The sequence below is a fragment of the Eschrichtius robustus genome, chromosome 1 (assembly GCF_028021215.1).
Source record: "Eschrichtius robustus isolate mEscRob2 chromosome 1, mEscRob2.pri, whole genome shotgun sequence".
NCBI classification, from domain to species: domain Eukaryota; kingdom Metazoa; phylum Chordata; class Mammalia; order Artiodactyla; family Eschrichtiidae; genus Eschrichtius; species Eschrichtius robustus.
Window position 1 is genome coordinate 67,411,375 of NC_090824.1, and position 14,606 is coordinate 67,425,980.

At 37.6% G+C, this 14,606-nt stretch overlaps 1 protein-coding gene across 5 annotated transcripts in view; it reads left to right on the forward strand.

Moving 5' to 3' along the window:
• Nucleotides 1-14,606, forward strand: part of STRN3 (striatin 3) — a 121,915-nt gene that overhangs the window by 55,073 nt on the left and 52,236 nt on the right. For all 5 annotated transcript variants that reach the window (XM_068546566.1, XM_068546556.1, XM_068546575.1 and 2 more), the window contains exons 2-3: nucleotides 12,767-12,870; nucleotides 13,350-13,423. In XM_068546566.1, coding sequence (XP_068402667.1) covers nucleotides 12,767-12,870; nucleotides 13,350-13,423 — 178 coding nt within the window. The remainder of the gene's footprint in view (nucleotides 1-12,766; nucleotides 12,871-13,349; nucleotides 13,424-14,606) is intronic.

Below are 14,606 nucleotides of genomic sequence, written 5' to 3' on the forward strand. Positions count from 1 at the left end.
TGCGATTTTGCAACTTTCTTTTATTGATTAGTAGTTTATTTCCATTGTGGTCCAAGAGCACATACAAATGGAATAATATAAAATTACAAAAGGCAGAAAAAGGGGGGATGATAAAGAACAAGTGCAGCAAATAGAGAACAGTTACAAACATGGTATATATTAATCCTACTATATTAATAATCACTTTAAATGTGAATTTAAAGCCAATTTAAAAAGCTGTCAGAGTGGAGAGCATGTTTGTATGATTTCTAATTCTTTATATTTTCTGAAAGTGTGTTTTCTGGTCCATAATGTGGCCTGTCTTGGTGAATGTTCCATGTGACCTTGAGAAGAGTGTGTATTTCTATTTCTCTAAGAAATGTCACTGGGGGGAATTCCCTGGTGGTACAGTGGTTAGCACTCCATGCTTCCACTGCCAGGGGCACAACGTGGCCAAAAAAAAAAAGAAAGAAAGGGAAGAAAAAATGTCACTGGGGTTTTGATAGGGATTGCACTGAATCTGTAGATCAGTTGGGTAGTATTGATATTTTAATAATAGTAAGTCTTCCAGTCCATGAACATGGAACGTGTTTACACTTATTTCTGTCTTTAATTTCTTTTCTTTCTTTTTTTTTAATATTTATTTATTTATTTTATATATTTGGCTGCGCCAGGTCTTAGTTGCCGCATACGGACTCTTCCTTGCCGTGTGCAGGATCTTTAGTTACAGCATGTGAGATGTTCAGTTGCAGCATGTGGGATCTTTAGTTGGGGCATGTGGGATCTTTAGTTGCGGCATGCAGGATCTAGTTCCCTGACCGGGGATTGAACCCAGGCCCCCTGCATTGGGAGCCCGGAGTTTTAACGACTGGACCACAAGGGAAGTCCCTCTGTCTTTAATTTAATTCAGCAATATTTTTTGGTTTTCATTGTACCAGTCTTTCACCTCCTTATTTAAATATTATGTTAACTAAGTATTTTGTTCTTTTTGATGCTTTTGTAAATGGAATTGTTTTCATAATTTCCTTTCATGATTGTTCACTGATAGTGTATGGAAATGCTATTGATTTTTGTGTGTTGACTGTGTCCTGGTATTTTGCTGAATTTGTAGTTGTAACAGACTTTTATGGAATTGTTTGGGTTTACTGCATATAACATCATATCATCTGTGAACAGAGATAATTTTACTTCTTCCTTTCTAACTTAGATTCCTTTCATTTTTCTTGCCTCATTGCTCTGCCTATGACTTCTAGTACTATGCCGAACATGAGTGTTAGAAGCAGGCGTCCTTGTTCTGATTTTTGAGAGAAGGCTTTCAGTCTTTCACCATTGAGCACGACATTTGTTGTTTTTTCTCATAAATGGCTTTTATTATGAGAGTTTCCTTTTATTCTTAGTTTGTTGAGGTTTTTTAATCAAGAAAAGGATGTTCAGTTTTGTCAAATTATTTTTCTGCATCAGTTGAAATGGTCATGTGTTTTTTATTCTGTTAATGTAGTATATTATATTAATTGGTTTTCTTATGTTGAGCCATCCTTGCATTGCAGGAATAAATCTCACTTGGTCATGATTTGTAATCTTTGTAATATGCTCCTGAATTTGATTTACTAGTATTTTGTTGAGAGTTTTTGCATCAGTGTTTATAAGAGATACTGGTTTTCTTGGAATATCTTTATCTAGCTTTGGCTCTTGGCACAGTGCTGGACTGATTGAGTTAAGTAATGTCCCTCTTAAATTTTTGGAAATGTTTTAGAAAGATTGGTGTTAATTCTTTAAATGTTTGGTAGAATTCACTAATAAAGCAATCAGTCTAAAGGTTTTCTTTGTTGGGAGATTCTTGATTACTAATTCAATTTCTTTACTAGTTATAGACCTTTTCAGATTTTCTGGTTTTTTTCATTATTCAGTCTTGGTGGATTTTGTGTTTCTAGGTTATCCAATTTGTTGGTGTACAATTGTTTGTAGTACTCTTATAATCCTTTTTATTTCTGTAGAATTGGTTGCAACGTCCCCACTTTCATTTCTGAGTTTAGTTATTAGTGTCTTTTTTTTTTTTCTTAGTCAATCCAGGTAATGGTTTGTCAATTTTGTTGATATTTTTGAAGAACCAAGTTTTGATTTTGTTGATTTTTTTTCTATTGTTTTTCTCTTCTCTATTTTATTTCTATGCTTTAATCTTTATTATTTCTTTCCTTCTGCTAGCTTTGGGTTTAGTTTGTTCTTCTTTTTCTGAAATTCGTTAAGTTGTAAAGTTAGGTTGTTGATTTGAGTTCTTTCTTGCTTTTTAATGTAAGCCTTTATAGCTATAAATTATTCATTTAGCACTGCTTTTGCTGTGTCCCATAAGTTTTGGTAAGCTGCATTTTCATTTTCATTCCTCTCTAAGTATTTTTTAATTTTCCTTATGATTTTTTTGTTTTATTAGTTGTTTAAGAGGGTGTTGTTTATTATCCACAAATTTGTGGCTTTTTCAAGTTTTTTTGTTACTGATTTCTAACTTCATCCATTGTGATCACAGGAGATTATTTTAAATGATATTTATGTTTTAAAATTGATTAGAGTTGATTTGTGTCCTAACATGTGGTCTGTCTTTGAGAATATCTCTTGTGTATTTGAGAAGAATGTGTATTCTGTTGTTGTTGGGTAGAGTGTTCCATATATATCTGTTAGATCTAGCTGGTTTATTGAGTTGTTCAAGTCCTCTGTTTCCTTATTTTCGGTCTGGTTCTTCTATGTGTTATTGAGAGTGGGATATCGAAGTCTCCAGCTATTATTATTGAACTATTTCTCCCTTTAATTCTGTCAATTTTTGTGTCATATATTTTGATGGTCTCATTAGGTATGTACATATTTATAATTGTTTTTTTGTTTTTTGCTGTATTAAATCTTTTATTAGTATATAATGTCCTTTGTCTCTTATGACCTTTTTTCATATAAAGTCTATTTTGTCTAATATTAATATAGAAGGTTTGCAAACCTTAATAGTATATACTAGGCTTTGCAGGTCACATTGGGTCTGTGTTGCCTATTCTAATTTTGTTTATTGTTTTTTTTTTAAACCATTTTTCACTCTGTGGCTGTCCAAAAGCAGGTAGGTTGCCAATCCCCTCTTTATCTTTTTTTTTTTTAAACATCTTTTATTGAAGTATAATTGCTTTACAATGGTGTGTTAGTTTCTGCTTTATAACAAAGTGAATCAGTTATACATATGTTCCCATATCTCTTCCCTCTTGCATCTCCCTCCCTCCCACCCTCCCCATCCCACCCCTCTAGGTGGTCACAAAGCACTGAGCTGATCTCCCTGTGCTATGCGGCTGCTTCCCACTAGCTATCTATTTTACATTTGGTAGTGTATATATGTCCATGACACTCTCTCACCCTGTCACATCTCACCCCTTCCCCTCCCCATATCCTCAAGTCCATTCTCTAGTAGGTCTGTGTCTTTATTCCCGTCTTGCCGCTAGGTTCTTCATGGCCTTTTTTTTTTTTTTTCCTTAGATTCCATATATATGTGTTAGCATACTGTATTTGTTTTTCCTCTTTCTGACTTACTTCACTCTGTATGACAGACTCTAACTCCATCCACCTCATTACAAATACCTCCATTTCATTTCTTTTTATGGCTGAGTAATATTCCATTGTATATATGTGCCACATCTTCTTTATCCATTCATCTGTCGATGGACATTTAGGTTGCTTCCATGTCCTGGCTATTGTAAATAGAGCTGCAATGAACATTTTGGTACATGACTCGTTTTGACCTATGGTTTTCTCAGGGTATATGCCCAGTAGTGGGATTGCTGGGTCATATGGTAGTTCTATTTGCAGTTTTTTAAGGAACCTCCATACTGTTCTCCATAGTGGCTGTATCAATTTACATTCCCACCAACAGTGCAAGAGTGTTCCCTTTCCTCCACACCCTCTCCAGCATTTATTGTTTCTAGATTTTTTGATGATGGCCATTCTGACTGGTGTGAGATAATATCTCATTGTAGTTTTGATTTGCATTTCTCTAATGATTAATGATGTTGAGCATTCTTTCATGTGTCTGTTGGCCATCTGTATATCTTCTTTGGAGAAATGTCTATTTAGGTCTTCTGCCCATTTTTGGATTGGGTTGTTCGTTTTTTTGTTATTGAGCTGCATGAGCTGCTTGTAAATCTTGGAGATTAATCCTTTGTCAGTTGCTTCATTTGCAAATATTTTCTCCCATTCTGATGGTTGTCTTTTGGTCTTGTTTATGGTTTCCTTTGCTGTGCAAAAGCTTTTAAGTTTCATTAGGTCCCATTTGTTTATTTGTGTTCTTATTTCCATTTCTCTAGGAGCTGGGTCAAAAAGAATCTTGCTGTGATGTATGTCATAGAGTGTTCTGCCTATGTTTTCTTCTAAGAGTTTGATAGTGTCTGGCCTTACACTTAGGTCTTTAATCCATTTTGAGTTTATTTTTGTGCATGGTGTCAGGGAGTGTTCTAATTTCATACTTTTACATGTATCTGTCCAATTTTCCCAGCACCACTTATTGAAGAGGCTGTCTTTTCTCCACTGTATATGCTTGCCTCCTTTATCAAAGATAAGGTGACCATATGTGCATGGGTTTATCTCTGGGCTTTCTGTCCTGTTCCATTGATCTGTATTTCTGTTTTTGTGCCAGTACCAAACTGTCTTGATTACTGTAGCTTTGTAATACAGTCTGAAGTCAGGGAGCCTGATTCCCCCAGCTCCATTTTTTGTTCTCAAGATTGCTTTGGCTATTCGGGGTCTTTTGTGTTTCCATACAAATTGTGAAATTTTTTGTTCTAGTTCTGTGAAAAATGCCAGTGGTAGTTTGATAGGGATTGCATTGAATCTGTAGATTGCTTTGGGTAGTAGAGTCATTTTCACAATGTTGATTCTTCCAATCCAGGAACATGGTATATCTCTCCATCTATTTGTATCATCTTTAATTTCTTTCATCAGTGTCTTATAATTTTCTGCATACAGGTCTTTTGTCTCCTTAGGTAGGTTTATTCCTAGATATTTTATTCTTTTTGTTGCAATGGTAAACGGGAGTTTTCTTAATTTCACTTTCAGATTTTTCATCATTAGTGTATAGAAATGCAAGAGATTTCTGTGCATTAATTTTGTATCCTGCTACTTTACCAAATTCATTGATTAGCTCTAGGAGTTTTCTGGTAGCATCTTTAGGATTCTCTATGTATAGTATCATGTCATCTGCAAACAGTGACAGCTTTACTTCTTCTTTTCCGATTTGGATTCCTTTTATTTCTTTTTCTTCTCTGATTGCTGTGGCTAACACTTCCAAAACTATGTTGAATAATAGTGGTGAGAGTGGGCAACCTTGTCTTGTTCCTGATCTTAGTGGAAATGGTTTCAGTTTCTCACCATTGAGGACAATGTTGGCTGTGGGTTTGTCATATATGACCTTTATTATGTTGAGGAAAGTTCCCTCTATGCCTACTTTCTGCAGGGCTTTAATCATAAATGGGTGTTGAATTTTGTCGAAAGCTTTCTCTGCATCTATTGAGATGATCATATGGTTTTTATTCTTCAATTTGTTATTATGGTGTATCACATTGATTGATTTGCGTATATTGAAGAATCCTTGCATTCCTGGGATAAACCCCACTTGATCATGGTGTATGATCCTTTTAATGTGCTGTTGGATTCTGTTTGCTAGTATTTTGTTGAGGATTTTTCCATCTATGTTGATCAGTGATATTGGCCTGTAGTTTTCTTTCTTTGTGACATCTTTGTCTGGTTTTGGTATCAGGGTGATGGTGGCCTCGTAGAATGAGTTTGGGAGTGTTCCTCCCTCTGCAATATTTTGGAAGAGTTTGAGAAGGATAGGTGTTAGCTCTTCTCTAAATGTTTGATAGAATTCGCCTGTGAAGCCATCTGGTCCTGGGCTTTTGTTTGTTGGAAGGTTTTTAATCACAGTTTCAATTTCAGTGCTTGTGATTGGTCTGTTCATATTTTCTATTTCTTCCTGGTTCAGTCTCGGCAGGTTGTGCATTTCTAAGAATCTGTCCATTTCTTCCAGGTTGTCCATTTTATTGGCATAGAGTTCCTTGTAGTAATCTCTCATGATCTTTTGTATTTCTGCAGTGTCAGTGGTTACTTCTCCTTTTTCATTTCTAATTCTATTGATTTGAGTCTTCTCCCTTTTTCTCTTGATGAGTCTGGCTAATGGTTTATCAATTTTGTTTATCTTTTCAAAGAACCAGCTTTTAGTTTCATTGATTTTTGCTATTGTTTCCTTCTTTTCTTTTTCATTTATTTCTGACCTGATCTTTATGATTTCTTTCCTTCTGCTAGCTTTGGGGGTTTTTTGTTCTTCTCTCTCTAATTGCTTTAGGTGCAAGGTTAGGTTGTTTATTCGAGATGTTTCCTGTTTCTTGAGGTAGGCTTGTATTGCTATAAACTTCCCTCTTAGCACTGCTTTTGCCGCATCCCATAGGTTTTGGGTCGTCGTGTCTCCATTGTCTTTTGTTTCTAGGTATTTTTTGATTTCCCCTTTGATTTCTTCAGTGATCACTTCGTTATTAAGTAGTGTATTGTGTAGCCTCCATGTGTTTGTATTTTTTACAGATCTTTTCCTGTAATTGATATCTAGTCTCATAGCGTTGTGGTCGGAAAAGATACTTGATACGATTTCAATTTTCTTAAATTTACCAAGGCTTGATTTGTGACCCAAGATATGATCTGTTCTGGAGAATATTCCATGAGCACTTGAGAAAAATGTGTATTCTCTTGTTTTTGGGTGGAATGTCCTATAAATATCAATTAAGTCCATCTTGTTTAATGTATCATTTAAAGCTTGTGTTTCCTTATTTATTTACATTTTGGATGATCTTCCATTGGTGAAAGTGGGGTGTTAAAGTCCCCTACTATGATTGTGTTGCTGTCGATTTCCCCTTTTATGGCTGTTAGTATTTGCCTTATGTATTGAGGTGCTCCTATGTTGGGTGCATAAATATTTACAGTTGTTATACCTTCCTCTTGGATCGATCCCTTGATCATTATATAGTGTCCTTCTTTGTCTCTTGTAATAGTCTTTATTTTAAAGTCTATTTTGTCTGATATGAGAATTACTACTCCAGCTTTCTTTTGATTTCCATTTGCATGGAATATCTTTTTCCATCCCCTCACTTTCAGTCTGTATGTGTCTCTAGGTCTGAAGTGGGTCTCTTGTAGACGGCATATATATGGGTCTTGTTTTTGTATCCATTCAGCCAGTCTGTGTCTTTTGGTGGGAGCATTTAATCCATTTACATTCAAGGTAATTACCGATATGTATGTTCCATTCCCATTTTCTTAAATGTTTTGGGTTTGTTATTGTAGGTGTTTTCCTTCTCTTGTGTTTCTTGCCTAGAGAAGTTCCTTTAGTATTTGTTGTAAAGCTGGTTTGGTGGTGCTGAACTCTCTCAGCTTTTGCTTGTCTGTAAAGGTTTTAATTTCTCCATCACATCTGAATGAGATCCTTGCTGGGTAGAGTAATCTTGGTTGTAGGTTTTTCTCCTTCATCACTTTAAGTATATCCTGCCACTCCCTTTTGGCTTGCAGAGTTTCTGCTGAAAGATCAGCTGTTAACCTTATGGGGATTCCCTTGTGTGTTATTTGTTTTTCCCTTGCTGCTTTTAATATGTTTTCTTTATATTTAATTTTTGACAGTTTAATTAATATGTGTCTTGGCGTGTTTCTCCTTCGATTTATCCTGTATGGGACTCTCTGTGCTTCCAGGACTTGATTAACTATTTCCTTTCCCATATTAGGGAAGTTTTCAACTATAATCTCTTCAGATATTTTCTCAGTCCCTTTCTTTTTCTCTTCTTCTTCTGGGACCCCTATAATTCGAATGTTGGTGTGTTTAATGGTGTCCCAGAGTCTCTGAGACTGTCCTCAGTTCTTTTCATTCTTTTTTCTTTATCCTGCTCTGCAGTAGTTATTTCCATCATTTTATCTTCCAGGTCACTTATCCTTTCTTCTGCCTCAGTTATTCTGCTATTGATCCCATCTAGAGTATTTTTAATTTCATTTATTGTGTTTTTCATCACTGCTTGGTTCCTCTTTAGTTCTTCTACATCCTTGTTAAATGTTTGTTGCATTTTGTCTATTCTATTTCCAAGATTTTGGATCATCCTTACTATCATTATTCTGAATTCTTTTTCAGGTAGACTACCTATTTCCTCTTCATTTGTTAGGTCTGGTGTGTTTTGACCCTGCTCCTTCATCTGCTGTGTGTTTTTCTGTCGTCTCATTTTGCTTATCTTACTGTGTTTGGGGTCTCCTTTTCACAGGCTGCAGGTTCGTAGTTCCCGTTGTTTTTGGTATCTGTCCCCAGTGGCTAAGGTTGGTTCAGTGGGTTGTGTAGGCTTCCTGGTGGAGGGAACTAGTGCCTGAGTTCTGGTGGATGAGGCTGGATCTTGTCTTTCTGGTGGGCACGTCCACGTCTGGTGGTGTGTTTTGGGGTGTCTGTGACCTTATTATGATTTTAGGCAGCCTCTCTGCTAATGGATGGGGCTGTGTTCCTGTCTTGCTAGTTGTTTGGCATAGGGTGTCCAGCACTGTAGCTTGCTGGTCGTTGAGTGAAGCTGGGTCTTGATGTTGAGATGGAGATCTCTGAGAGATTTTTGCCATTTGTTATTACGTGGAGCTGGGAGGTCTCTTGTGGACCAGTGTCCTGAAGTTGGCTCTCCCACCTCAGAGGCACGGCCCTGATGCCTGGCTGGAGCACCAAGAGCCTTTCATCCACATGGCTCAGAGTAAAAGGGAGAAAAAATAGAAAGAAAGAAGAAAGAGGATATAATATGGTGAAGTAAAATAAAGCTATTATAAAGCAAAGCTATACAGACAAAATCTCACCCAGAAGCATATACATATACACTCACAAAAAAAGGAAAAGGGGAAAAATTAATATATCCTGCTCCCAAAGTCCACCTCCTGAATTTGGGATGATTCGTTGTCTATTCAAGTATTCAACAGATGCAGGCACATCAAGTTGTTTGTGGAGTTTTAATCCGCTGCTTCTGAGGCTGCTGGGAGAGATTTCCCTTTCTCTTCTTTGTTCGCACAGCTCCTGGGTTTCAGCTTTGGATTTGGACCCGCCTCTGCGTGTAGGTCGCCTGAGGGCGTCTGTTCCCCGCCCAGACAGAACGGGGTTAAAGGAGCAGCTGCTTCGGGGGCTCTGGCTCACTCAGGCCGGGGGGAGGGAGGGGTACAGAGGAGGCGGGGCGAGCCTGCGGCGACAGAGGCCAGCATGACGTTGCACCCGCCTGAGGTGCGCCGTGCGTTCTCCTGGGGAAGTTGTCCCTGGATCACGGGACCCTGGCAGTGGCGGGCTGCACCGGCTCCCGGGCGGGGCGGTGTGGAGAGTGACCTGTGCTCGCACACAGGCTTTTTGGTGGCGGCAGCAGCAGCCTTAGCGTCTCACACCCGTCTCTGGGGCCCGCGCTGATCGCCGTGGCTCGCGCCCGTCTCTGGAGTTTGTTTAGGCGGCGCTCTGAATCCCCTCTCCTTGCGCGCCGCGAAACAAGGAGGCAAGAAAAAGTCTCTGGCCTCTTCGGCAGCTGCAGACTTTTTCCCGGTCTCCCTCCCAGCCAGCTGTGGTGCGCTAACCCCTTCAGGCTGTGTTCACGCCGCCAACCCCAGTCCTCTCCCTGCTATCCAACGGAAGCCCAAGCCTCAGCTCCCAGCCCCGCCCGCCCCAGCGGGTGAGCAGACAAGCCTCTCGGGCTGCTGAGTGCTGCTCAGCGCCAAGCCTCTGTGCGGGAATCTCTCCGTTTTTTCCTCTGCGCCCCTGTTGCTGTGGGATCCGCGCTGATAGCCGCGGCTCGCGCCCGTCTCTGGAGCTCGTTTAGGCGGCGCTCTGAATCCCCTCTCCTCGCGCACCAGGAAACAAAGAGGGAAGAAAAAGTCTCTTGCCTCTTCGGCAGCTGCAGACTTTTTCCCGGACTCCCTCCCGGCTAGCTGTGGTGCGCTAACCCCTTCAGGCTGTGTTCACGCTGCCAACCCCAGTCCTCTCCCTGCGATCTGACCCGAAGCCCGAGCCTCAGCTCCCAGCCCCGCCCGCCCCGGCGGGGGAGCACACAAGCCTCTCAGGCTGGTGAGTGCTGCTGAGCGCTGAGCCTCTGTGCGGGAGTCTCTCCGCTTTGCCCTCTGCACCCCTGTGGCTGTGCTCTCCTCCGTGGCTCCGAAGCTTCCCCCCTCTGCCACCCGCAGTCTCCGCCCGCGAAGGGGCTTCCTAGTGCGTGGAAACCTTTCCTCCTTCACGGCTCCCTCCCACTGGTGCAGGTCCCGTCCCTATTCTTTTGTCTCTGTTATTTCTTTTTTCTTTTGCCCTACCCAAGTACGTGGGGAGTTTCTTGCCTTTTGGGAGGTCTGACGTTTTCTGCCAGCGTTCAATGGGTGTTCTGTAGGAGCAGTTCCACGTGTAGATGTATTTCTACTGTATCTGTGGGAAGGAAGGTGATCTCCGCGTCTTACTCTTCCGCCATCTTCTCTAACATACCCCCCACTTTATCTTGAACAGAAGCTTTTTAATTATAGTGAATTTATCCATCCTTTTCTTTATTGTTAGTGTCTTTGTAAATATGGTTTTTGCAGTTACTTTTTAAAGTGTTTATTTGCAAAGATGATGCTGTTAATGGTGCATTGTGACGTGTAAAAGCAATCGAAAAGTCCACTGTCCATGAGCCTTTACTAAATGCCAAATCTGTTATTTAATTGGTCCTTATTATCACTCTGAGACATAATCTTTACCTTTTTAGTCTGTACAGGTTATAAGGTCAGTTCCAGTAGTCATGACTTTTCTGTTGTTATCTGCTTTTTACTCCCCTCTCCAGTATTTTATGTTAGACTGTCCTTTTAAGGTTTCATTTTAATGAATTTTTACCATTTCCTTGTCTTGTGTCTTTGTGAGTTATCTCCCTTCAGCTCCTGTTCAGAAGTTGCTTTGGGGTTCTTGCTATTTTACAGGATTTGTGCTTCTTTGTTTAATTTACTGGATTCTCTAGGTATGGATGACTTTTAATACCAAAATGCCAAAGAAAGAAGTGAAAATGAATTCTCACAACAGTATAAGATTCTAATAGGAAGGATTGTAGTCTTTTTTTTTTTTTTTTAATTCCTTAGAGGACAGTATGACTTGCACTTAGTTTGCAGTGCCTTTCTCAACCAGAAAATCACCAATTACTACTACTACTACTACTACTACTACTTTTTTAAAAATTAATTATTTATTTATTTGGCTGTGCTGGGTCTTAGTTGCGGCATGTGGGATCTTCGTTGTTGCGTACAAGATCTCGCTGTGGCATGCAAGATCTTTTTAGTTGCGGCACGCAGGTCTTTTTAGTTGCGGCATGTGGGATCTTTTTTTTTTTTTCAGTTGTGGCATGCATGCGGGATCTAGTTCCCTGACCAGGGATGGAACCTGGGCCCCCTGCATTGGGAGCGCAGAGTCTTAACCACTGGACCACCAGGGAAGTCCACTACTTCTTAAGAAGCAAAATAAAATGAGCTTCTTTCATTTTTTTCTGTTGCTAATTGTAAAATACTTATGAGATCTGGAAATTAGAGTCACATAAGGGTTCTACAGTATGTGATTCATGTTTGTTTTTTTTTAAAGCCAATACAGGAGAAAACCCTCAATCAGAATTTCTTGAAGCTGTGTAATGAAACTGATATATTCTACCTTTGCTCCATAGCTTAAGAGAGTCAGAAGTGCTACTTTTCTCTTTAGGATCTAGACTATTATTAGGTTCTGAATCTTTACCATTGCTCCTAGGTCTTTATTTTTGTTTTGAAATTTGTAGACTAAGTGTTATATAGCTGTGTATAATTTCTCAGGTCTTATGGAGTTGTGAATGATTTCATTTAATTTTTCCGAACTTAATGTGTTAAATTATTCAGATGAATTCATTTGTTCTGATTCCATGTTCACTGAAATTTTTTTAAAATTTTAAAAATTAACCATAATTTAGCTTACAAAGTAGCTTACTTTCTCTTAATGGGCAAATACACCTATTGGTCATCTCGGCAAGAGCATGAAAGTTAATTTTATTGTAAATATGTTCATAACAGCAAATATCCCCATGTAGATGCCAGCCTCCTTAAACATTACTCTTTAGTGTGGGGTGTATAAAGGAGGCTGACATGCTGGGAAGGGCCAGAAAAAGATGGAGAATTGTCTCTCTGAGAAAATAAGGCAATTAAAAGGAAAAAAAATTCTCTCACTGTAGAAAATGACAACAGAAAGTAATGAGGTCATTGAACATAAAGTGGCTTAACTTAAACTGTTTGCAATACTGTGGATAATTGTTTCAAGAGATAAAACAATTTGGAGTGTGGTGGGTAGAAGGGAAAAGATTATAAATTTTTAAGTATTTCATGAAAAATGCTTTTGAGGTAGTATTACTGTTTTTTAAACAAGCAATATCTAATTTGAGGAAAAATATTTATCTACTTGTGAATATAATATTTTTTAGTTCTTTGTGACTTGTTTGTTAGGAATTAGGTGCAATTTTTACATATAAAATTTCCTTTCAAAAGTATGTAAAACTTAATATTAGAGACCAAAAGGATTATAAGCAAATAGCTAATTTATAGTTATCTTTATTTTAAAGTGATTGTATTATCTAACAAAGAAAGTTTGATCAACTGCTTCTATGAATTTTAAATCTTGCTGTCATGAATAAAAGTGCAGAATTTTACACTTACTGTTTTCCTTTTTTCAATTTCCTATGTATAGTTAAGAAAAAAATGAAAATAAATGAACTTTTTGTATTTTTAGGCCCGGATAGCATTTTTGCAAGGAGAAAGAAAAGGTCAAGAAAACTTGAAGAAGGATTTAGTAAGAAGAATAAAGATGTTAGAATATGCATTGAAACAAGAAAGGTATGTGTCCCTCATTTTCTTATATGAATAAAATAAGCTAGAACAATATTATTCTCTTTATGTATTATTATACAGTGTATTTAAAGCCTTTTGAAAGATACAGAGGTTTGCCCAAAATACAGGATGATATTTTGATTTGATTCTTATATGGGGAAAGAAAAAAAAGAGATTAAAATCTTTAAATTGAAATAATATCTTTTATTATAGAGTCCAAGTTTTTTCTTTTTTACAGATTAGGAAAAATTTATCTTTGCTTGGGTGTATATTTTAGTTGGGTAATTTATCTTATTTTTTTTCTTTTACATCCAGTATATTTTTATTCTCCCAACCTCTTTTGCAAGTAAAGTTTAAAGAAACAGACATTCATATTATGCTTTATTTGTCATTGGAGAAATATATACCAGTAGTTAGTTACTTACCTATGTAGAAAAGGAAACAAAAATTGTTTTTCTTTCAACAATTTATTATTAAATTTTCAGGGCAAAATATCACAAATTAAAATACGGCACAGAACTGAACCAAGGTGATTTGAAAATGCCAACCTTTGAATCAGGTAAACTTGATTCTTCTGTTAATCTCCCCGCCCCACACCCACACACACCCCATGCAAGAAAAACTGGTTTAAGCTCATTTTTTTGTAACAAACATGTTCTCTTTATACCCCCATTTTGCTTTGATAGCATCAGTTAGTTAGATGGTTGCCTATTGTAATACTGTCTAGAATTTGGGGGAAAATAATAAATGAATAAAAGTAAGTATCAGTAGTTTCATCTACATAATCCCGAGGTTGTCTTATTTTTCTTGTTTTGAAACCTATGTAAAACTGGGTGTATTTTTGGTCGTAATTAGAAGTGGAAGGTAATGAGTAACTCTTTGTACCACCTGTAGGCAATTCTTATCCAAGTCTATATAAACTTAATTTTGTATTATTAAAAAGTTATTTTTTTCTAGAGAAGCTGTGATTAACTCAGTTTAGTCCTAAAGAAATTGCAAATTTGAATTTGGAAACTACAGACGTAGCCAGATAAGGATAAGAGAAGGAAAACATTATCTCCAGTTGGCCTTGCTCTTTACTAAAATAGTGAGTGTGAGAGTAGTATCTGATGAACAATTATGCAGGAAGAGAGGGCTGGATATAGAAAAGGGCTATAACAGTTTAGTGTTAATTTTCGGGTTCCATATGATTACAATTTGAGTAGTCTAAAAGTTTAATAAGGAAAGAATATTTTGATTTATATAATATCTGGGAATATTACTGCAATTTTCTATTTCTGAGGTATATGTAGAACCCACTTATATACACAGTTTGATGGTGCAGGCAAATTGAATTCTATACTGTTCTTGGCTGCTGGTTACTAAGATAAGGAAAAAAAATGTGTCTTTATTTCGATATACAGTTTTTCTTCTCCTTGTATAGTTGTTTCCATTCCTAATAAAGTCAAAGCATACATGGTAGGGAAAATAAAACAAATTGGGATTTTTTTTTAAGTTAAATGTTACAGTAAATTTTTAAAATTTAGCTAATTGGTTTTGGTTTAATATCAAGTACTTAAAACTTGGCAGAAACATCCTATATGTACAACTTGCAGTTGATTTATTCTTAGGTCTTCTCCACTTACCAATTTTAGCACCACAACCATATCTTCCTAGTTGTCATATATCAAATTAAGAGACCAAGATAGGAGTGACATAGGTTTCCTTTGATCTAGCTTTTAAGCGGTTACGAAGACTCAGAT